Source organism: Salmo trutta, chromosome 14 (assembly GCF_901001165.1).
Source record: "Salmo trutta chromosome 14, fSalTru1.1, whole genome shotgun sequence".
NCBI lineage: Eukaryota > Metazoa > Chordata > Actinopteri > Salmoniformes > Salmonidae > Salmo > Salmo trutta.
Window position 1 is genome coordinate 38,105,714 of NC_042970.1, and position 24,034 is coordinate 38,129,747.

A 24,034-nucleotide genomic window follows, 5' to 3' on the forward strand; every position below is an offset into this window, starting at 1 on the left:
GTGTTAACTTTTAATGCAAGTGAAAGTCTACTATTAATGGACGAAGAGGGGGTGTTATTATAATACGTCATTGCATGTTTATATGGCCCCATGGCGCCCCCTCCAGGCAAGATGCGCTAAAAGAGGAAGAGCTTGTAGGGAAGAAGGAAGTGCAGTTACACTGAGGAAGGATCAAAACAACCAAATTGTTTTGCTGTTTTAATAGACAAATTCAGGTGCATATCGAATGCGAAAGGCTTCGAGAAGCCTGGGATTTCTCTTTAAGTTCTGATACAAAAGCTGGGATGAAGATTTTTGTATCTAATTTCAGCTTATTTAATGGCAGGTATTGGAAATTTCACAGTAAAAAGGAAGACATTTTTATCAGAAATATAAGTGCCTTAAGCCATCGACAAAGGTATTTACATCATCCGTAAATGAATCGGGCAATATTGAATTTAAAGTGTGTGATTGAAATTGGTTACTTTGGTGTTGAATTAAGCGAGCGCAAGATACACCGAACTGTTTTGCGCGCTGGAGCTGAGGATCTTCATTCTCCACGGCCCGTTGTCTCGGAGGTATTAAATGCAAGGCAAGCTTTGTTGCAGGATTAGCAAAATGGCTAGCTCCATTAGCTAGGCAGCTTGATAGGCCTGAAAAGTTTATGCGTTCGCTGTTTTTTGAACGACACATTTGACCGAGTTTATTTGTTGTGGGCCAGTGCATAGCTAATTGTTAGCCTAACTAAATTAGTACGACCATTGTTGAATATCTAACTAAAGTGTACAAATCAAGACAGGGGTGTAAAGACAAGTGTAATTTTGTTTATCAGAATTGATGACCTGACCTCCTGGTGGTGACAAATAGCAGTGTAGTATTCAAGCCTTGGTGCTAAACAGGGGATGAGTGCATTTTTAAACAATTTATATTTTGCATAAGAAAACAAACTCACGATGAAACTCCTGGAGAATTCAAGTTTTGAAGCCATAAACACCAGACTCACCATTGAAATGGGGGACTGTCAGATAATAGGAAGGTAAGTTCTCAACACTTCAGTAGTGCCACCAACCCATTTGGTATGTAGACCTAGAAACGGGAAAACATTTGTACAGAATTTAACAGACCTAACACAACTTAGCTTTGTTCCACAGGAAGTCGATTTTCACAACCACATCATTTGCTTAAGTAGATGCATGATGTGATGAACCGTTCTTTGTTTTGCACTGTGTCTTTCCTCAGGATCGAAAGCTACTCTTGCAAGATGGCAGGCGAGGACAAGCAGATGTTCAAACAGTTCTGCCAGGAGGGACTGCCTCATGTCCTGGAAGCCCTGTCCCCTCCACAGTCCTCAGGAATCAGCCCCAACAAGTAAGACTACAGATCTGCAGAAAAACATTGTTTTGAGCTCAAGAAGCAGTAGTCGCAGTATGCAAATCAGAAAGCTAAATGAACAGCTCTTTCACTGAGGTGATTCGGTTCCAGACATACACCGAAAAGATCCCTTCAAAAAGAGCTGTTTGTTCGTGAACGACCCATCACTAGTTGGTATCAGACCTCATGCTCCGATACCGCCTGCCTTGACGGTAAGGGAGAGAACAGCTCGTGTATGGGGTCCTAGATGATGTTGCGTGCCTTCCTCAGGCACCGTTTCGAGTAGATGTCCTGGATGGGTGGGAGCACGGTCCCAGTGATTTACTGGGCCGTCTTCACCACCCGGTCAGGATGCTCTCGATGGTGCAGCGGTAGTATTTGGAGAGGACCTGGGGGCAGCATGCCGATTTTCTTCAGCCGCCTTAGGAAGTAGAGATCTATTCAGTACTTGGGAGAAATGGTCAGTGTTTTTCAGATAAATGTAACTAATGCATGTAGAGTTCACACACACTTTATAGTAGATGTATAATCTAGTTAATTGAATGTGTTCTAGTCATTACACTTCTATCTGTATTCTGTAATGCTCATGGCCTGGTCACTTGAAGACCTAGAATAATCCTTTAGTTCCTGTCAAGCAGACAGTTGAAATGACAAGTATTCACAAGTGTGCACTGAACATCTTCATAACACTAACTAGGGTGTGGTTTTGTGCTGTGGTGTAGGTTGAGCCAGAGTCAGAGTGGAGACGAGGGGGAGGGGCCTCTCTCTGACAAGTGCAGCAGGAAGACCCTCTTCTACCTGATTGCCACCCTCAACGAATCCTTCCGCCCCGACTATGACTTCAGTCGCACCAAGAGCCACGACTTCAGCAGAGAGCCCAGTATAAACTGGGTGAGGATTTAATATCTCTTACGTACACAACTGTGCCTGTACCTGCCTCACGTTGCTGGTAGGAATTGCTTACACCAGAACCAGCGTATTCTGCTGGTTTTGCGTCGTGGCTTTCACTACACAGTAGCTGGAGTTGATTGGGCTTGACGTGCCGAGGCAGCTTGTACACGACCCAAAGCCTGTCTGGTCTCATGTGGTATGAGACTGTAATCCATTACCTGGAGGACAAAAGGCTTGGGAAGGGGACTAACAGATCAACTCCAAAATGAGAAGTACAACACACTGTGCTTGAATCTATTAGTTGATGTCTAGACATGGTCAGTGTTGGCTAAATCCTAACAGGGCCTGATAAACACGAAAGTCCTGTGTTTGTATGGCATTATTAACGCAGTGTATGATGTTAGGTGTTCAACGCGGTGAACAGCAGTCTGTCGGCGGCGGCTGGGGAGGAGTACAGTCGGCTACAGCCCCAGCTGTGGGAGGCCATCGACACAGAGATCTGCCTGTCGGAGTGTGACATCTACAGGTGAGCAATGCCATTTTTTCTTAAAGGTAGAGAGGGTATGTGTGATCTGGAGTTGGCAGCGCTATCACTACATCAGACTCCGGCACGAGCACCGCCACCTTTAAACATATGCGAGGAGACATACCGGTAATTGACAAAATAAACACCAACATAGTGTCTTAATAGGGCATTGTGCCACCACAAGCCAGAACAGCTTCAAAACACCTTTGCATAGATTCTACAAGTGTCTGGAACTCTATCGGAGGGATGCAACATCATTCTTCCACGAGAAATTCCATAATTTGTTGTTTTGATGGTGGTAGAAAACACTGTCTCAAGCGCCGCTCCAGAGTCTCCCATAAGTGGTCAATTGGGTTGAGATCTGGTGACTGAAACACACACCCTTTAAACCCCATATGCTCCTTTGAGACCCCTCTTTCAAAGTCACTGAGGTCTCCTCTTCTAGCAATGGTAGCCAAAATAATGGGCAACTGGGCATTTTTATACATCAACTTAAGCATGATGGGATGTTAATTCCTTAATTAACTCAGGAACCACACCTGTGTGGAAGCACCTGCTTTCAAAATACTTTGTATAGTCATTTACTCAAGGGTTTGCTTTATTTTGGTAGTTACCTATACATGTCGTTTGTAAACCAGAATGTAAAGGCCGTTTTGTTTTGGATGCTGCAGCTACAACCCAGACCTGGACTCTGACCCGTACGGAGAGGAAGGCAACATGTGGTCCTTCAACTACTTCTTCTACAACACGAGGCTGAAGAGGATCGTCTTCTTCACATGCCGCTCGGTCAGGTAAGACTGAAGACTGCAAAACACATTATTACAGATTTGTGCTCTGTTTTGAAAGTCCTCAATTTTAATCATCTTGATTGATGTGCACAGTTCTTTGGGGTTGTATTAAAAATGGACTAATTAACAAAATATGAATGTATTATTTTTGAATGACCTATACCTTTTTTAACTTCTCATGTCCATTTGACGTGACAGTTGTCTGGGTATGGTATTCTTTTATCTGAGTGGAAATCATCTGTTTACGATCTGAACATGGTTGGTCAAAGACAATATAACTGCATACTGGCAATACGATCAACAAAATAAATACTTACCTTTTGCTCAAAGCTCAATGCATGGATAAATGTCGTTGGCAGTCAGTCAACATAGCCAAAGAACCAGGGAAGGGATAGAAATGAAGCTAGCCCGCTAGGCTGAGGCTAGTGCTTTTCAGACTGGGCTGTTAGAAACTAACCCGGCAGTGATATTTTGTCTTTTCAAACATCGCATGGCACAGATTTTGGACCCGAATGTTACCTGGGCCAGTAGAAATCTGTCTACTACTCTGACTGGCGAATGCCCAAAATACTTCTATTCCATCCCTGAAAGAATTTCTTATACATTGAAATGGTCTGTGGTGAGCATCGTTTGCTTTTGTCTCCGCGTGTTAGTTTATTCATGAACCCACGGGACTCTGGCATAGGCAACGAACTGGACCTGGAGCTGGATGAAGATTGTTATGATGAGAACATGGATGAAGAGAGGTGAGGAGGACACACTGCCTGCATTCTTCACAGAAATGTTTCCCCAAATAGAAAAACAGAAAATGTGATTGGTATGGAAAACAAAGAGAATGCAACTGTTTTACAGTCTTTATGTTGAATTAGTACTGTTCGTGGATGCATCGTTTGGGGCGGTCTAATCTTCTAATCTGAACCATGTATTTCTTCTCTCAGTAGGTATGGTGCCCTGTGTGCCCAGTGACGCGCCAGTCCCATTCTCATGCAGGAGCAGACAGTATACTTGGATGTCTGTCTGTACCCACGTCGCCACCATTTCTCTTACAATCTTAAACTCGTTCGGGTTGGGATTTTACTTCAATTTTTTTCTTATTCATTTGTTTGGTGGACCTCATGTTTTACTGAAGTCAGACTGTGAGCTTGGAACTCTGTTACTTTATTTGTGTCTCGTTTTAGTTTTCCATTGCTATGTTCTCCTTACCTTGTTTATCAGAAGCAAAAGCTTTTATGTTTGGCGTGTGTTGTTTGACCTGGTATTGGAGCAAGTTCTGGCACTCATTCATTTGCAACATATTTCACATTCTCTATGCTGGTTTTGGTAAGCACAGTTTGGGATTTTTATGATCATGTTCTGTTTTTCAAGCTTTACCATTCCAAAGTGTGGGCTGTTGTAGTACCAAATTGACTCAACTTTGGTTTAGGACCATTCTCAGACTGCATGCTTGAGGGCATGTTTGAACACAAGGGGGCATACTCAACTTAGCTGATGGAAAACTCACATACCAGTTTGAATCAGTCTGCCTCTTGGATATGTTATGCCTTCCATACCAATGCTACTCAAACCTACAATGTTTTTATTTATTTAGCGACAGAACTTAGTGCAGTCTATAGTTTTATGGTTCAAGCCAGCAAATACAATTCTGCTGCATCGCTGTTCCAAAAGTACTCCAGAATCTAGTTCGGATTCTCAATTCTATGGTGTGTTTTAAGGACGAGTGTGACGTGAATTCTCACACCAAATACAAACTCTGCCTGTAGAGTGTACTGTTTGAACCTAATTTACATATCTTGTATTTTAATAACTAAGTATTTTTAGGTATTGCTTTAGTTGAACAGTTTTTAGTTTGTCTGAAGAGTTTATGATAGCAGAAGTCTAGCTATAGAGCCGTTTCCATTTAGTCCAACTGTTGCTCTCCCACCGTGTGTGGTGTTTTGAAATGTCATTTTAGACTTATAGTTTCAAAACAAATCTAGTCTCTTTCCTTTCACTGAAAAACTCCCAGTAGAGATCCGTGATGCCTATCGTCCAATTTTCCTTATCAAATGATGCATGATGGAAATGTACTTAATATAGAATAATGCATTTGTGATTAATGGGAGGACTGAAGGCTACCTATTTAGGGCTATTAGTGTGAGTGGTTGGTTAGCCGGATATCGATCCTCACAGCTACTGTATCAGTATTGTGTTTGTCCTACTGAATACCAGCTGGACAGTCTTACTGTAACAGATGTAGGATATTCATTTGGTCACCCTGTTGCAGGTGAACTTTCCTGCAATGCAGGACATTTTAAACTTGTAGTGTACTTAAGGTTTAAAAAGTAATTACCACTTTGAAATTTTAGACTGGATTTTCCCTTACAAAACATGTCAATTAATTATAATTCACATTTCCTGTTGCTGCAGGATTATTTTCCTGCTGGAGCAAACGGGCTCAAAATAAGATCCTACATCTGTATATGGCATAAGTCTTGCTCTTGGCTGTTTTTGTTCAAGTAAAATGTGACAAAGACTCATCCTTTGTACGTTGGGTACAAAATAGTAAAAAAATACCGGTGGGTATTCTAAAGTTGCATCTAGTCCCTTCTATGTGATGTATATCTATCTGCCTCTAGTGTAGAACATGCTCCCTAGAGATGTTACCGCAAACCTGTCCTGAATTTACTCAGATATTGATTTCAAATGTCAACAACATCCAAAGTGATCAGCGTATTAGCTTTAGACATACATACTTTGTGCAGGTAGATATGGCTACAGTACATATTTCCTTGTTGGTTGTCTTATTCTTTGTCTACTTAACAGAGGTTTTAGACATACTGTACATTACCAGTCAAAAGTTTGGACACACCTGCTCATTCAAGGGTTTTTACTATTTTCTACATTGTAGAATAATAGTGAAGACATCAAAACTATGAAATAACACACATGGAATCATGTAGAAACCAACAAAGTGTTAAACAAATCAAAATATATTTAGAGATTCTTCAAAGTAGCCACCCATTGCCTTGATGCCGCTTGGCCATCGCTCATCCATATATTTATATGTACATATTCTTATTCTATCCCTTTACATTTGTGTGTATGAGGTGGTTGTTGTGGAATTGTTAGATTATTTGTTAGATATTACTGCACTGTTGGTACTAGAAGCACAAGCATTTCGCTACACTCACATTAACATCTGCTGCTAGCCATGTGTATGCGACCAATAAAATGTTATTTGAAGACAGCTTTGCACACTCTTGGCATTCTCTCAACCATCTTCATGAGGTAGTCACCTGGAATGCATTTCAATTAACAGGTGTGCCTTGTTAAGTACATTTGTGGAATTTCTTTCCTTATTGCGTTTGAGCCAATCAGTTGTGTTGTGACAAGGTAGGGGCGGTATACAGAAGATAGCCCTATTTGGTAAAAGACCAAGTCCATGTGATGGCAAGTACGGCTCAAATAAGCAAAGAGAAACAACAGTCCATCATTACTTTAAGACATGAATGTCAGTCAATCCGGAACATTTCAAGAACTTTGAAAGTTTCTTCGAGTGCAGTTGCAAAAACCATCAAGCGCTATGATGAAACTGGCTCTTGTGAGGAACCGCCACAGGAATGGAAGACCCAGAGTTACGTCTGCTGCACCTCAGATTGCAGCCCAAATAAATGCTTCACAGAGTACAAGTAACAGACACATCTCAACATCAACTGTTCAGAGCACACTGAGTGAATCAGGCCTTTGTGGTCGAATTGCTGCAAAGAAACCACTACTAAAGGACATTAAATAATAAGAGACTTGCTTGGGCCAAGAAACACGAGCAATGGACATTAGACTGGTGGAAATCTGTCCTTTGGTCTGATGAGTCCACATTCAAGATATTTGGTTCCAACTGCTGTGTCTTTGTGAGACAAGAATAGGTGAACAGATGGTCTCCGCATGTATGGTTCCCACCATGAAACATGGAGGAGTTGGTGTGGGGTGCTTTGCTGGTGACACTTGGTGATTTATTTAGAATTCAAGGCACACTTAACCAGCATGGCTACCAGATTCTGCAGCGATACCCAATCCCATCTGGTTTGCGCTTAGTCCCACTATCATTTGTTTTTCAACAGGACAATGGCCCAACACACCTCCAGGCGGTGTAAGGGCTATTTGACCAAGAAGGAAAGTTAAGGTGCTGCATCAGATGACCTGGCCTCCACAATCACCTGACCTCAACCCAATTGAGATGGTTTGGGATGAGGTGGAACGCAGAGTGAAGGAAAAGCAACCAACAAGTGCTCAGCATATGTGGGAACTCCTTTAAGACTGTTGGAAAAGCATTCCCCATGAAGCTAGAATGCCAAGAGTGCAAAGCTTTGATCAAGGCAAAGGGTGGCTATTTTTGAAGAATCTCAAATATATTTTGATTTCTTTAACACTTTCTTTGGTTACTACATGATACCATATGTTTCATATTTTTTATGATGTCTTCACTATTATTCTACAATGTAGAAAATAGTAAAAATAAAGAGAAACCCTTGTAGCTGTGTCCAAACGTTTGACTGGTACTGTACATGTCACTGTTGATTTGTTGTGATCAATTTGGCCCATGTGTGATAACCAGGTGGTTGTCATGGTAGGGACAGGCAAGCTTTTTTTCTGACTTCCTGACGATATGTTCCAATTACATACTAAGAAGCAAGATATTATTGCTAAAGAAGGCTCATGATTTTGTATCAGAGCCACATTTATTTTAGTATCTTGTGTTAAAGACCAGGATATATTATCTGTCAAAACATTTGGTTTTAAATTCCCATTGCAAGATTGACCTATTTACTTAATACATTGCAAAAGAGTTTAATTTTCTTTCTGGCACCTTTTAAAGACCTCATAGTTGTTTCTTTTCTCAACTTGTATCATTTGTCACCAACTCACCATGTACAACAAAGGTCTTGACTAAAACATGTTTTTATAGCACTGATTTAAATAATGTAGATGCGTTATTCTCTTAAACTCAGGTGAGTGTTTTTCTTTCAAAATCGGTGTAATCCAACCAGTACAAGACTTAGGGGCTAGGTAGCGCATCATTACTATTGTCAGCCATAGCAGAAACCCGACAATCTTTACTATTAAGTATGAATTGGCCATAACCCCGGTCCTTGCACGTTACATCCTGGTATTAGTCCAAGCTGAATCAAGGTGTGCGTATAGTTAAATAATTTCTTGATTCCTGCAATTATTTTTCTGACCCTGAAAAGAGAGATTGGGTAATGAAGTGTTACAACCATCTGACAAAAGTTTGGTCGTATCGCATAAAAAGCTGATTTGCAAACAGTCAGTTTAAGGATTTATTTTTACTGGCAACAAATACTTGTTCACAAAAGTACATCCACCAAACCAACATCAGAAAAAGTGTGTACTTTTCTTACAAAAAAGTATTTACAAAGTCACAAGAGCTGTGGCTTAGTGTAGGATCTTAGATCTATTTAGGGTCAGCGAACTGCATGCAGGCATCATCATGACTAACACACAGTACTGTGTAATGTATGTGATGCCTTTGTTTCTTCAGGTCAACAGATACACGGTTTCACCATTACATGGGTATTCAAGATGTTTAAAGTACACTACAGCACTGTATTCTTCAGGATCTAACCCACTGCACTATATACTTCTACAGACATTAACTCACGCCTGAGGTAATGACTACACTTGTCTAGGGATCTAGGACACCATGCTAACTCTGACATATGTTCGTCAGAAAACATACAAACCCTGCGACCGAGGCGAACGATCACTGAATCACAGATGACTAAAACTATCGGCACACCATAAGTGATGATTGAGGGTAGCCTAGTGCTGCGTTCATAACCAAGTGGGAAGGTAGTAATTACCAGTTGGATGCATTGACGCTTTAAACTTGTTGAATGCTGAGTTGGGTAATGGCCAACAAGTTGTCAACTAAAAAGCACAGCTATCATGCTTGTGAACAAAGTGTTCAAAAGCCATATTAATAGCTTTTTATAAATGTTTTTTTTTGCATTTAACTGCTGAAAATGCAGTTAAAGGTCATTTCCTTAGTAGGTGACCTCAGATCAGCATGTAAGAGAAATCAACTCAGGGATGATAGACGAGTTTCCCACTAGTAATTACCAGTTGGAGGGACGTTCAAGTGGATTTTTCCCAGTCGTATGTGGTAAATACCACCTTCCCACTTGGTTATGAATGCAGCATTAGTCTTTGGTAAAGCAAAACTCAACTTCTGGTAGGGAGGGGGACTAAACGTAAACTGTGGTTATGAAAACAAGGCACTTCAACGGTTGGTAGGATTCATCGGTCACTGAAATATATAAACAGTAGGCCTACATAAAGGCACAAAACGTGCATCAAGTATTCCAGGATTTCATCAAGTTCGGAGGTATCAGGTATCAATCCCGTCAGATATAGATCTTCAACTTAGTGTTCCCAACGGAGTTGCTCAACAAAAAAAAGTAAAATTACTGCTTTTTGTGAAGGGGAATACAGCTCGATAGACTGCTTCTATAGGGCATGTTATCTGAAGACTTTTCACCTGTTCTTCCCATTGAGTCAACAAAACATTTCCATTGGTTAAAGCACAATAGTTGGGTAGCTTTTGAAAAGCACCTTTCTTGATGTTACACTGCAGTGTGGGACTAACTGCATTGGACCCTAGACCAGCAAGTGTACACCTACCTCGACGGATGTAGGTGTAGACGTGGCCAGGAGATACAGTATTTGGTAGTTACTGCTTTGTTGTCTGCAATGCCAACAGATGCTTTGACACAGAACTGTGTTATACATTTGGTAACACTTCAGATTAAGGGCCATGCATAACTTCAACATATATACATGTTAATGTCTAACGGCAGGTTAACAACACTGCAGTTAGACATTTGCAATGCCTTATGACTATATGTTTCTTAAATGTCAAACATTTCAGGTAGGGAGAACCTGCATTACCAGCATTTCCTATATGGAGATTATGCAGCTGTACTTGCATCGGTAGGACAAAGTGGACGATGAAGGACAGAGGATATTTAACATTTTTATTCTAGAAACACGTGTTGTCGGTGTAGCTGGGGACCACTTGGTCAGTGCAGTTCCTGGGGTTGAGGTGCGTGTTGGGAGGTGTTGTGTTGTTGGAACAGTTCAGCCACGGGTGGAACAACAGCTCCGAGGCCTCCAGTCTCTCTGAGGGAGCTTTTCGCAGCATGCAGCACACCAGTGACTTTGCCTGCACCGAGAGTGACTCTGGCACTGTGAATGCCCCCCGGCGGATCTTACTGAAGAGCGCAGCAGGCTCCACGTCTTGGAAAGGGTAACGTCCCACCACCATGGTGTACAGCACCACACCCAGGCTCCACACGTCGGCAGCCTTCCCTGAGTAGGAGTGGCGCGAGTTGAGGATCTCAGGGCCCACGTAGGCCGGGCAGCCGTGCTTGTCCGTCAGAGAGTCGTCGTCCCCGTGGAGCAGACATGAGTCTTCCAGGTTCTGAAGAACAAGCTTGGTCCTAAGGAAAACCAGAGAGAGAGGTTGAGTCATCATCGTAATCAAACCCCCATGGTGGGACATCATGTTTTCTGCTTTGTGTGACTTACAGGTGGTGGACTGGGTCATATGCATGCATAATACAGTGGCTTACATAACTGTCTGGAATAACACAGGAGTTTACAGGGTTGGAGAAATTACAGTCCTATATGGCAGTTATGATGGCATGATTAAGGCATTATGAAGATCTTTAGAGTTATTTTAAGTTACCTAACTAAAGGGCTTTCTTTAGCAGTAACATAATGGAAGTGAACATAGTCCACATATGCCTGGCCATCTAAACATTCAGATGATGAATTTGGGCCAGGTCTCAGTCACTACTGTAAGGCAATCTAACCTGCAAACAGATGATCATGTTCCTCAGCTAAAACTCGATTAAGTTAAGAAAAGTGTCAACTACTGACCTCTGCTGGTCCACGAAGACAAACTTGCGCAGCTTGAGGTCACGCAGGACAACGCCGTGCTCGTGACAGTGGGCCACTGCCGCTGCCATCTGGCCAAAGAGACGGACCGCCTCCTCCTCCTGGAGCCGCTTGCACGTGCGCACGTAAGAGTGCATGTCACCGTAGTTATGCTGAAAGAAGACGTAGACGCTGCGCTCGCCCATCACCACCTCTGCGATGCGGCAGATGTTGTCGTGGGGCAGTAGGCGGGCGTAGGGGGCGATGAGTTCCTGGTACCGCCTCATAGAAAACACCTGGTAGAGGACATGGGGTAGAGTTAGGTTACAGTTCATGGTCAAATTACAGACTGGACTACAGTACAGCTATGCATATTCTTTATTGCCTGAGGATAATGTACCCATTCGAGTGTCAAAGAACACCATGGGTTCCTGTGCATATAACAAATAAGCTGAACTTGAACGGCACAAAAGGGATGTGTGTGCATAGGTCGATTTCACAGGCACAGTGTCAAGCAAGTACCGACAGACAGTTGGGCGACTTGATTAAGCAAACAGTCACACCACTATCTGGTCATGTAGCTACAATACATACCTTGCAGGTGTACTCCTGCTCTGTGACCCTATGGATGGCCCTGTAAGTCTCTGTTCCCTCTGTGGGTTCGAGGAGGAGGTAGGGCCCGATGCAGGACACACAGTGGTGGTCGGAGCCCACGGGACCCGGGCTGTGTCTCAGGGGCCTCAGGCAGGGGGCCAGGCCGGGGGACGAGGGTGGCAGGCTCAGTCGAGGACGCTTGCATTTCAGGGCCTCTGTGTAGTCCTGGGGGTCATCCAGCTCCAGCCGCTTCAGCCGCAGGGGACGAGTAGGCGCAGGGGCGGGAGAGATGTTCACACTCATCTGAAAGAGTCCCAAGGGTTGTTTTAGTGGGGTTTCATTGCAATGTGTAGGACGTGACTGAACCACATGGTAACCTGTAGGGCTATCCTAGTGGGTTGTATGATTCATGTTTGATTGGATATGCTGATAACCACATTTGAAATGCACAGTGAAATAACTACCTATAAAAACTTACTGTGTGCAAATACTCTATTTTTTATTGCACATACAAAGCATAATTTACAACTTGGGGAACTTGGAGGAGACACCATTAAACAGTGCTAAATAACAGGCTAAAAGTTATTGGATGACGCCATGGAGCCTTGACTGATGAGCAATGTCTGTCATTTGCATTACTCAAATTACTGAATGTTTCTTTCGAAATGTGGCTAGTGAGTCAGTCATTGTCAGCCAGCCAAATGAAAAAAAAAGTTAAATACATGGACGGACGTCATGATAAAAGTGACGTCAGGCTTCCCTTAGCTTGCGCCAAGGCCTGAAGTTTTACAAGTAAAATAACTATGATAAATATACATTATTAACTAGAAGAGGTCACGTTATTAGTCGAAATAAATATTTGTTGAACCGGGTAAAACTGGTCAGACCAGTTATTAATTCTGAGAAATAGAGCGACCTCGGGATACTTCACCGAGCGCGAAGAGTGGAAGGGAGAGTTGCACCATCACTTTCTAAAAGTTTAACATTGTTGTTTCACGACAACATACAAGTAAAAAATGTATCAATTTTAAATACATGTCGGGACTGCAAGCAACCCCTTCAACTGTATGATAAAAATATGGATACTGAGGTAGGGTGAAAATTGTGAACAAGTTCTTACCTTGGCAGTGGAAGACAAAGGGGTCAGCTCTCCAGAACAGAACAATGGTATGGTAACTCCAGCTTTTGGTGTAGTACTTTGCTTGTCAAGAAACTCGAAATGTGCAGTAAACGTAGCAAAACCCTTGCTGTGTAGAGGAAACCAAATAATTTTGAGAGCTTCAGACAAAATATGTTTTTCTTCCTTCTAAAAGAAAGTGGTTCAAGGGAGTCTAACGTATTTACAGTTACATGTGCAAATTATGTAACCATAAAATACGAGTTCAAATTAGCTTTCGTCGTTTGTTGTGCGGGATGTCTGGTCACATATCCAAAGCAAAATATGTATTAAAGTCCTTGACAAATTGAATAGGTTATTTTGCTTTGAAGAGAGGCGGCAACACTGGTGTCTCTACTGTTGTTGGTACAGATGCCTTTGTTCCATTCCCGGTGTGTAGCGACTTGTGTATCCAGTGTTTTCCTTGCGAAAAAGCCAGAGGCTTTTAGTAGAAAACCAGCGAAACTTTCTATAAATAGAGAAAATACACGTTTAAAGACTCTTGCACAATAATGAAGAAAGAGCGCCTACTTGTCCGAAGTAGTTATGGAAACTCGTGGACGCGTCCAGATAAATAATTGGTCATAGGGAAGAGTAAGCTACACGTCCCCTAATTTGGTCAATTGCATAGTAAACCTTTAATTTCCAAATGGAATCCCCAAAAAGTAGATTTCTAATCAGACGTGCCCCCACCGACTGATTGAGAATGGACTGGACAGCACATTGGCTTCAGATATCCTTTCTGTTACAGCAGTGAAGTTGGTGATGCGCGGCTGAGCATGATTGCAACATCGTAGCTCCACCCCCTGGTCTGACGACATCAGCAGGGGAACGTCGCAATAGTCACCCAGGCAGTTTACATCTATGGAATGGAACAAAAATAATCTTGCAATTTAAATCTGAAATTGCAAGGTGTGCTGCAAGTCATTGATCATAAAGTAATTATGTGACAAAATCCAGTTGAGGTGGAATACATCCAAATGTGCACTGACCAAATGAATATAAAACGATTTAGTCTACATGCAAGAGTTGCATATGTAATTAATGTATTACATTTTTTTCCCAAAAGGACATTGGGCATGTTATTTAATAAGATCAAACAAATTGTCACTATAAACCCAACCATATGTTGGACAGGGTTTGCCACACCCCTGCTATGACTCAATAGCAATGATTGTATTGCACCATTCTTCAAGATGCATGCTCTCTGGATGGCATGCACATGGGGATGGGTTATTATTCATCATGTATATTCTACAGTATTTCAATTAAATGTTTCAAGGACAAAATGTATTTAAATATGTTTTGTTGTAGTGGGGACAGTAACATTAGCACATAAAAATATATATACTTTAAGGAAAATCTCTATATTTTTGTTATTATTATATATATTGTTTTATGTTTAGCTCACATAATATAATTTAAAAGTATGCATTAAGGTGTCTGTAATAGCATAAAAGTGGCAAAAACAAATGTAGAAATTAAATAAATGCATTTCTATAGCTTCCAAAATATTTTTTACACCTGCCAAGATGGAGGGGCGGTGGCTTCAAGACAGAGGCCCCTGTCAAGTCATCTTGTGTTGGTTATTTTGGTTATTTTGGGATAGAAAATATCTGTTTGATTGTTGTAACTATGGAAAAGGAGAGAAATTGACTTTGAAAGTAGAAGCGTGTTGTCCTCACCATCTATGTTCAACACATTGCAAGTATCAGGAAAAAAGTGCCTAACATTGATTACAAAGCTAAACAAATTCAGTAGCCTGGAAATAAAGTTGGCAAGGATCAAATCACTTTTATCCGGCTATTGATACAACTTACGGCATGCGTCACATACACACATACACACGCCTCACTAACACACACGTAGAGGACAGTTTCACATTATTAATGTCAATGAAACACATGGATCATTAGTCCTGCATAGGGAGCTTTTAATGGCCTGAGCTTGTGCTTGAGTTGCACAATGTTCCCTTCAAAGTCATGTCTTTGTGTGACCAAAGATAGGATTAATGCTTCATTACTGGTGTGGTCCTGAGCTAAGTCAGATGGTGTGTGTTTGTGTGTGGTCTCATTTTACTATGCTTTTGGGTTCCAACAGTCCTCACAAGGATAGTAATTCAAGGAAAATTTGTGGGGACATTTTGCTGGCACCCTAAAGAAAAAATTACATTTTAGGGTTAGGGTTACAATTTAAGGTTGCGATTAGGGTTAGGGGTTAAGATTAGGGTTAGGTTAAGGGTTAGGGTTTAGGAAATATATGATTTTAAATGGGAATAAATGATTTTGAATGGGAATAAAGTTTTCGTCCCCACTTGGGTAGTAAAACCAACGCGTGTGTGGGTGAGGGAAGCGTCCTATGCCTGTGCCGTGATGACTCCTAGTCAGACCTATGAGTGGGAGATCATCCTTGCCTTAATATTGAAACATTTCAGTCGCACACACAGCGTTGCATGACTGGTAGAGACATTGCCTGCGGCTACAGCCATGAAATTGTCACTCGTCGCAATGTAACTTGGCAGCACTAAATATCCTAAAATATTCTCTGGGAGCCTTTCTCCCCCTGCCTGCCTGCTGCCTCAATCTCCCTTCATTAACTCTGTGAGTCACAGTTTGATGTTGAATGAATCACCCTCTGTATTAACATTTACATGGAAGGATTATGAAACAGTATAATTTTTGTTGGCACCATAGCAGTCTGCAAATAGTGCAATGATAAACCAATAACTATCTCAGTACAATAGATGGCAATCAGAGGAAATTGATTAGTGGGGGGAAAATGACTGGATTTCTCTGAAACTCTCAGCTGTGTTGAAGTCATACTTCCTGGGTTGAGCAACAGTAGGCCTATCGCAATGGGAGCATAAGTCGCTGTTCTCACAGTGGCGTGCCTTGATGCTGGAGTCATGTAGACTTGGCTGTTCTGGCATCCCATGATACAAAATGTCCTGGTAACCCCTACACAATGTTCTGTGGTGACAGACTCTCAGCCTGGGGAACATGGATTGGAGAGGGCTAGCTCAATGAGATGGCTAGCTCAATTAGCCTAGATAACAAAGAGGTTATAGCTTTTATTTCTGTGGGTAATTGGATTATCAGTACTTCTAGCGGTTTCAATGGCTCCTTTGGAGTTTGGGTCTTCAGCTATCAGACCACAGAGTTCCTGGCATTTACAACAGACAGATACTACCATGAATTGGGCCTCTTCCCACTACTGTAATGATTCAGTCAGGGGAAAGAAAAGGGCAAGTTTGGGGTATTGCATCATAATGCTGCTTTTGTGGTGAATGGTTCTCTGTTAGGGAAAATATCTGCAGGACTTTTTAACTGTGACCAGGAAGATAAATAACAGCAGAGCCAACCATACTCGGCTTGGCCTCATTCTGGCATGGCCACAGTAATGCAAGAGATTACGAAAGCAGAAATTCCATTGCAGCGACAGGTCTTTTTGCATAAACAAGTTAGACAGTGGTGTTCTTCTCAGGCAAATGGTACCTGCTGCTCTGACCGTGCTCCTGTTTTCAGGCTCCAGAAATAAACCTGCTAATGCTCCCCAATGACATTTGACAAAACTTATATTTCAGTTACAGCTCATTGTTCTTAAAGATATTTAATGAAGACAATAATTTGTGACATCAGCTGATGTAAAAAGGGCTTTATAAATACATTTGATTGATTGATTAGACAGATTATGTCACGACTTCCGCCGAAGTCGGTCCCTCTCCTTGTTCGGGCGGCGTTCGGCGGCCGACGTCACCGGCCTTCTAGCCATCGCCGATCCACTTTTCATTTTCCATTTGTTTTGTCTTTGTCTTACACACCTGGTTTCAATCCCCCAATTACCTGTTCATTATTTAACCCTCTGTTCCCCCATGTTTGTTTGTGAGTGATTGTTTCTATGTAGGAAGGTCTGTTATTGTGGGCTCTGTTTTTGTATTGCATTTATTATATGTTGAGTAAAATACGTTTATTTACTCATATCTGCTGTCCTGCGCCTGACTCCTATACACCAGCTACACATAGACCTCCTGACAGATTAAAAGAAAACAGAGCCTAATTTATCCCATTAACCAAACAGAACTGTTATAATACAGCTTCATAATTGTATTAATTTATCCACTTAACCTGATGATGCCATCTGGTTTGCTCTTTTATTAATCACATTAAAAATGTGTCCTTTGAAGCAGGGGCACCTTCCTCTAGCCTTTCAATGGAGAGGAGATTCAATTAGCTGGCATCTGTCAATGTATGCTTCTTTCTAGAATTGAATTATAAGAGGCAACACTGCTGCCGCCGTCCCTTATGGCCTGTCCTTAGGCCTTCATCCAGACATTGTATTGGGACCTATCGTGACCTATTTAGCCCTGTTGACTGTAACTAGCTGTGCACTGACAGACCTCCCCCTCATTAGACACTGAGCGCTAATCTCTTTACAGATCAAAAGTCGCAGGCGTCAGGTTCCATTATGACTGGGCTTTAACGCTTCTTACTGCTGGCTGTGGTGGAGCTCCACCACACATAACTGGGCTGTGGGTGTTTGTGTATTGCGTAGGGAGGCACAGTTTGTGTATTGTTTCTAATGGCTCATTAATGTCTAATGCCCTTTGAGGAAGCAGTAAATCCCCATGGCCTTCCCCTTTTCCCATCCTCCCCCCCATCACCGGTCCCTATTGATTTCTTTATTCTAGCTCAGTGACGACAGAGTTTTGCTTTCAGTCCTTTGTGCCTACTGTATTACCTGCACATTACTTTTAATGGCAGTTCAAACCATTTCTAAAGAGTGATGCATCCAACATCCTGTTGTGCAAACAAGATCCCGAGACTATACAGTTTTAAATAGATTCCATGACCTACCCCAAATATTTATATTATCCCCTAAACAAATCATCAGAGACATTTGATCCTTTTAAACCAACGCCCTCTTAAGAAAGTAACATGTACACTGAACAAAAATATAAACGCAACATGTAAAGTGTTGGTCCCATGTTTCATGACCTGATTAAACAGAATGATCATTACACAGGTGCACCTTGTGCTGGGGACAAAAAGCCACTTTAAAATGTGCGGTTTTATCACACAGAACAATACCACGGTGTCTCAAGTTTTGAGGGAGCTTGCATTTGGCATGCTGACTGCAGGAATGTCCATCAGAGCTGTTGCCATATAATTAAATGTTAATTTATCTACCATAAGCTGCCTCCATCATCGTTTTAGAGAATTTGGCAGTACGTACAACCAGCCTCACAACCGCAGACAACGTGTATGGTGTCGTGTGGGCGAGCGGTTTGCTAATGTCAATGTTATGAACAGAGTGCCCCATGGTGGGGTTATGATATGGGCAGGCATTTCTACGGACAATGAAGACAATTGCATTTTATTGATGACAATTTGAATGCACAGAGATACCGTGACGAGATCCTGAAGCTCATTGTCGTGCCATTCATCCGCCGCCATCACCTCATGTTTCAGCATGATAATGCATGGCCCCATGTCGCAAGGATCTGAACACAATTCCTGGAAGCTGAAAATGTCCCAGTTCTTCCATGGCCTGCATACTGATCAGACATGTCACCAATTGAGCATGTTTGGGATGTTCTGGATTGACGTGTACGACAGCAGTTCCCGCCAATATCTAGCAACTTCGCACAGCTATTGAAGAGGAGCGGGACCACATTCTACAGGCCACCATTAACAGCCTGATCAACTCTATGCAAAGGGAATGTATTGTGCTGCATGAGGCAAATGGTGGTCACACCAGATACTGACTGGTTTTCTGATCCACGACCCTACCTTTTTTATTTTTAGGTATCTGTAACCAATAGATGCATATCTGTATTCCCAGTCATGTGAAATCCATAGATTAGGGCCTAATGAATGTATTTCAATTGACTGCTTTCCTTATATGAACTGTAACACAGTAAAATCTTTGAAATTGTTGCGTGTTGCGTTTATATTTTTGTTCAGTATAGTTTTGGCTAATAGATGTTCTGGGTATTGACAGAATCGAATGCTTCTGTGTGCTGGGAGCTTAGTGTCTGCTAGCACTTGTTGTAGGAAGGAGGAATGTTTAAGGGCACTGCCGCCTCTGGCTAATCCACAATCAATTATATACTGTGGTCATGTTTCGCTTGACCTGTTATTTTTGAAAAGGTTAACCAGAGGTGGGTAGAGTACTGAAAATCTGTACTTAAGTAAAAGTACTGTTACTTAGATTGTAATTTATTGAAGTAAAATTAAATGTAGCTATCCAAAGAAACTACTCAAGTACTGTGAGAGTAAAAAAGTATCCGGCCAGAAAACGACTTAAGTACTAGTTACAAATTTTGTTTGGTAATTTTTTACACCTCATACAAACTGTGACAGCAAACAAAAATAACAACATCTTGACATTAATTTATTATTTAAGCCTGCCAGCACCAATTTGCAGATGTCCACCAGCACAGATAGTCTCCAATGAAGAGTGATATCAAACAAAGTCCGTAGTACAGAGAGGTTTGAGTATTGCTGTCCATCAATGATTCCCAACTAAATGTACCTAAACTTGAGCAATTTTGACAAAAACAATGGACATATATTGCCCTACTAAGAGTTTTGTAAAGTTTGTATAATATTTTTTCTAAATGATCACAGCTGTAATGGCTGCCAAATGTGCTTCCACCAAGTATTAACTCTGGGGTGTGAAGACATGCAATCAAGACATCTTCCTTTATTTCTGATTAATTAGGATCATTTCTATAAGCAGGTTGTAGGTTGTGTCGATCTGTAGAAAAATAATGTAATTTGTTCCCTTTTTAGATTACATTTTGAGGCAGCAAAATGTGAATACTCCAAGAGGTGTATAGACTTTCACTAGGCACTGTAACACAGTATTTAAATGAGTTATTTTATAGTCATTATTGCACATCTTTATCAAGGTTGTCATTTTCGGACCCCACTATATATCATTCATTTATAAGTCCACAAATGGATTTAACAACTAAGGAATCTAGCTTTTAAATGATTGTGAATGCACTCCATAGAGTGTGTACTACGTGATGAAATATTTAAGAAATGATTGGGAGGAAAGATGGGAATGCTAATTTAAGTGGTGTATGATTATAGACTTGAGAAAAAAATCGCTCACATTGATAGCATAGCATGACACCCAATAACCTATTAGGGACTTCCCTGTTCATTCCCCTTATTTGTTTATTTCAGATGAAATATGTGGCATAACTTAACTCAGAAACAAAGCGGAAAATGCTGAGTTAAGCAGTTCTTGTGAAAGATTTCACAATTATAAGTCACGTTCCTAACGATGCAATAATTATTCGGAAGTGATGACCATGAAGAAAAGCGAAAGTCAGAATCGTTAGAGATTGCCTCAGTCTCTCCAAGCTGTTGGCAAGTTTTTTGGGGGTTAGCTGGGTATTTTCTGGTTAATAATAATGACGAATTAACACAGATTTTCTTCTATTGTAACTTATTTTGGTACCATCAAATGAAGAAAAAAAATCTATGAACATTGAACAGCTGTTTGAACCAGTTCGTTCTCCTGCTGTAGGCTATTGCCTAACGTTAGCCAATGGAAAGGTGCAGACAATCTATCTTTGATCCCCTCCCTAACGTTAGTTCAGCTGTCTTGTGCCCTTTTCTATCGAAACAATAAAAAAGCCTGTCTCCACAATGAACTCCTGCCTTTGTGTTTATGTGAGTCATGTAAAACACATATCTTCGAGTCTTGTGTAAACATAGAATGGGGCCTCTGAAACAGAAATGACCTTTCACAAGCGAACAGAGCCGGTAGCCGAGGGCAACCAATACAATCTCACGAGAGCCTTATGACTGTAATGAAATCATAATGTGGGCTAAGTGAAATCATACCGACCTGGCATAGAAGCCGAGGGGCCTGGGTGTACATGAACAGAGCCAGTGGATGCCCAGGTCAAAAGAGAATTAATAGCTAAGACCCTGTGTTGAGCATGCAGTGAAATACTGAGAAATGTATTTTGTTTTTTTGCTGATAAGGCCACACACAATGAGACCATTCTCTTCCCTATAGTCTACAGTATGTGTGTCTCTACCATTAAGGCAAACCACTAACAAATACACAAGAGATTACCTATTTTCAACAGAACACTAAATTGACATGGGATTTTCACTGGTACAGTACAAGGCAGGATTTGGGCCAACCAAATGCTGCATTTTGTGTCCAATGCGGAATTATCATGTAAAAAGGAAAATAAATGAGGAAAAGGATTTATACATTTGTAAAGGGTACTGCTGTATGTGTTGCTGAGTGTTGCCATGGCTCACTGTAGCCTTCAGTCCAAGCTAGAAGTAAACCACTAGGGCTGGCATCCTATTCACTATATAGTGTATGACTCCTGTCTAGGACCCCAGAGAATAGGGTGCCATTTGGGATGCAAATAGATGTGATTTTTAAAGGCCTCCAAGCCACTGTGTTTCATCTCGTTGCATCGCTGCTAGCTGGTGCAATGGATCTATCTCTATATTGAGAACGACATTTCAGATCCATTTCCACACCCAGCCACAAAAGTGGCCTTTTTGAGTCAGCTGCGTTTTCTCTCTGAATCACATGCCTTTCATAACAAAATGTGATGAAATCAGAGGCCAAGTGCTCTGACTCAACGGTGGTCTGCCATTAACGCCAGGCTATGCCCAGAGACAGAGCACAGCCTGGTCTGGTCTGGCTACACTCAACACATACATACTGTATGGACCAAAACAGCAGGGTTCTCCTTGGTTTATTGTTAAGCTCTGTTTTCCCATCCAAGATGAAGGTCTGATCATCAAAACAGAGTCTTATTTGCTCTCTCTCACTCACTTTAACTTCCTCACAGGATCACCTTTAGGCTTGTTTTGTCAGGCTATATTTCCCAAAATATCTATTTATTGGATGAGGGTTGTGCAATCAATCCATGTCGAAAGCTAAAGCAAAAGCAGGAAAGACTATACAGAGACACTTGACTTGACTAGCACCTTGACACACTTGACAGATATGTCTACCACATGGAGATCAATCAAAAGTCAGATTCAATAGTCTTAACCTGGGGTTTCCTTCTGTTTGATTTGGAAGAGTCTACTGTATATTGAGTGGCTAGTAGTGAGCTATTGAGTTCACAGATGTTTTCAGCTGTCAAAGGTATAAATGACTCAGTCTTTCTGTGACTGTGGTACAGGTCTCTAGTTTGGGTAGTAGGGTTTGGTGTTGACTCCATAGTGACTGTTTGTGTGTTTTCTCGCTGGCTTGGCGTGTCACAACCTGTGGGATTCCCCAATAAGAATGTTGCTTTAAAGTAAATTGTTCTGTAGTTTTACTGATCATTTTACACCTGGTACCTTGCCCTCTGCTGGCTCCTCTCTATCACACCCTTATACATGTGTTACTAACAGGTAACATCTTAGTTGCTTTCCAAGCTGTATTTAGGAGAGGGAGGACTATTTTGACTGAACTGATCTCTGTCATTCTGATAAACTAAGACAGTGGGTAGCTAGATGTAGATGTAAAGGGGTTCCATGTGATTGATTCTCCACCAGACAGCTTTTTGAAGTTTTGGAGTCTAAAATGTTCTCTGTGATCAAGGGATTTCACTAAGGACCCTGGAGACAGGGCTGGGACGGTAGTCAGGAATCAGGATGCAATTATCTGGGACACTTCCCATTGGATTCTCTGAGAGGATTTCCCATCTCAGCCCCCATCAAAGTCCCACACAGGTCCACTGGCAACAGCAAGGCCCTGCCTGCCTTCCAGCAGGAAAGGGTGAAACTACTGTAGTGAAGTGGTGGGGCTGAGGTCTGTGGTTTAGCCAGCGTTTCCGCTCCCCACTCGTATGACTCCTGTGAGTAACCAGACCCCCTAGACCATGCAGCTGCGGGTTGAACAGGCCCCAGAACTGCATGTGGAGTACGAGTACTACGCAATGAGGGTTGTGAAATCCATGTCGAAAAACACTTAACTTGACTAGCACCTTGACACATTTGACAGACTGATATGAGTCTAGCACATTGAGATCAGTCAAAAGACCATTTGATATCTCTCATGACAAGGTCATTCAAATGTCGATAAAATAATAATGCCGTTCATTAGAAAATAACTCTTATCAGCAGTTGTCAACTCATCTCAGTGTTGGGAGCTTCATCCTGCTAGGAGCAAGAAACTGATGGGACTGTCTGTGCTTTATCTGAGCTTTGATTGATTTCCTCATATCCTCCTTCGTCCTAGTGCTTTCCCCTCGGCCACCACAGCATCCGTCTCCCTGTCACCCATGCAGCCGAGTCGCACACCAGGAAGGAAAGGGAAGCGAGCACGTCGTTTGCATAGCTGGGTGGGTACAGACAGATACATGAGAAATGTCCTGGAACTGTTGGAGTTCATCCAGTGTGCAACTTTAATGAGGACTAGTCAGCGTGGTTGTACAGTATTCATACCCAGTCAAGAATTAAATATTGATTGATAGAGGGGATTTGATATACACTAGATACTAATTAATGCAGTGGTATGAATAGGTTATGATATACTTCTGAGATTACAGTTGATAAAATAGCAATAGCACTGTACTGTAGTTCCCATATACAGTGCATTCGGAAAGTATTCAGACCCCCCCACATTTTAAGTTACAAACTTATTCTAAAATTGATTAAATTGTATTTTTTCCCTCATCAATCTATACACAATACCCCATAATGACAAAGAAAAAATGTTGTTTTTTTAGAAATTTGGCAAGTTTATTAAAGATAAAAAACTGAAATATCACATTTACTTAAGTAGTCAGTACTTTGTTGAAGCAACTTT

General features: G+C 41.6%; 2 protein-coding genes across 3 annotated transcripts; one reads left to right on the plus strand and one right to left on the minus strand.

Annotated features, from left to right (window-relative positions):
• Positions 1-108: 108 nt before the first annotated feature.
• Positions 109-6,128, plus strand: LOC115208019 (repressor of RNA polymerase III transcription MAF1 homolog). Of its 2 annotated transcripts, none has more exons than XM_029775725.1 (7): positions 109-1,015; positions 1,219-1,347; positions 2,073-2,241; positions 2,646-2,767; positions 3,439-3,558; positions 4,209-4,301; positions 4,497-6,128. In XM_029775725.1, the coding sequence occupies exons 1-7, from the start codon at positions 933-935 to the stop codon at positions 4,519-4,521; spliced, it is 741 nt and encodes a 246-aa protein (XP_029631585.1). In that variant the 5' UTR covers positions 109-932; the 3' UTR covers positions 4,522-6,128. The 2 variants fall into 2 exon arrangements, with proteins under 2 accessions (XP_029631585.1, XP_029631584.1); XM_029775724.1 differs by having other exon boundaries at positions 110-1,015; positions 4,494-6,128.
• A 2,728-nt stretch (positions 6,129-8,856) lies between these two features.
• On the minus strand, positions 8,857-14,012 carry LOC115208020 (tribbles homolog 2). The gene is made up of 4 exons (XM_029775726.1): positions 13,205-14,012; positions 12,085-12,387; positions 11,494-11,786; positions 8,857-11,051 (listed from the first exon to the last, which is right to left on the minus strand). The coding sequence occupies exons 2-4, from the start codon at positions 12,385-12,387 to the stop codon at positions 10,592-10,594; spliced, it is 1,056 nt and encodes a 351-aa protein (XP_029631586.1). The 5' UTR covers positions 13,205-14,012; the 3' UTR covers positions 8,857-10,591.
• Positions 14,013-24,034: the final 10,022 nt, after the last annotated feature.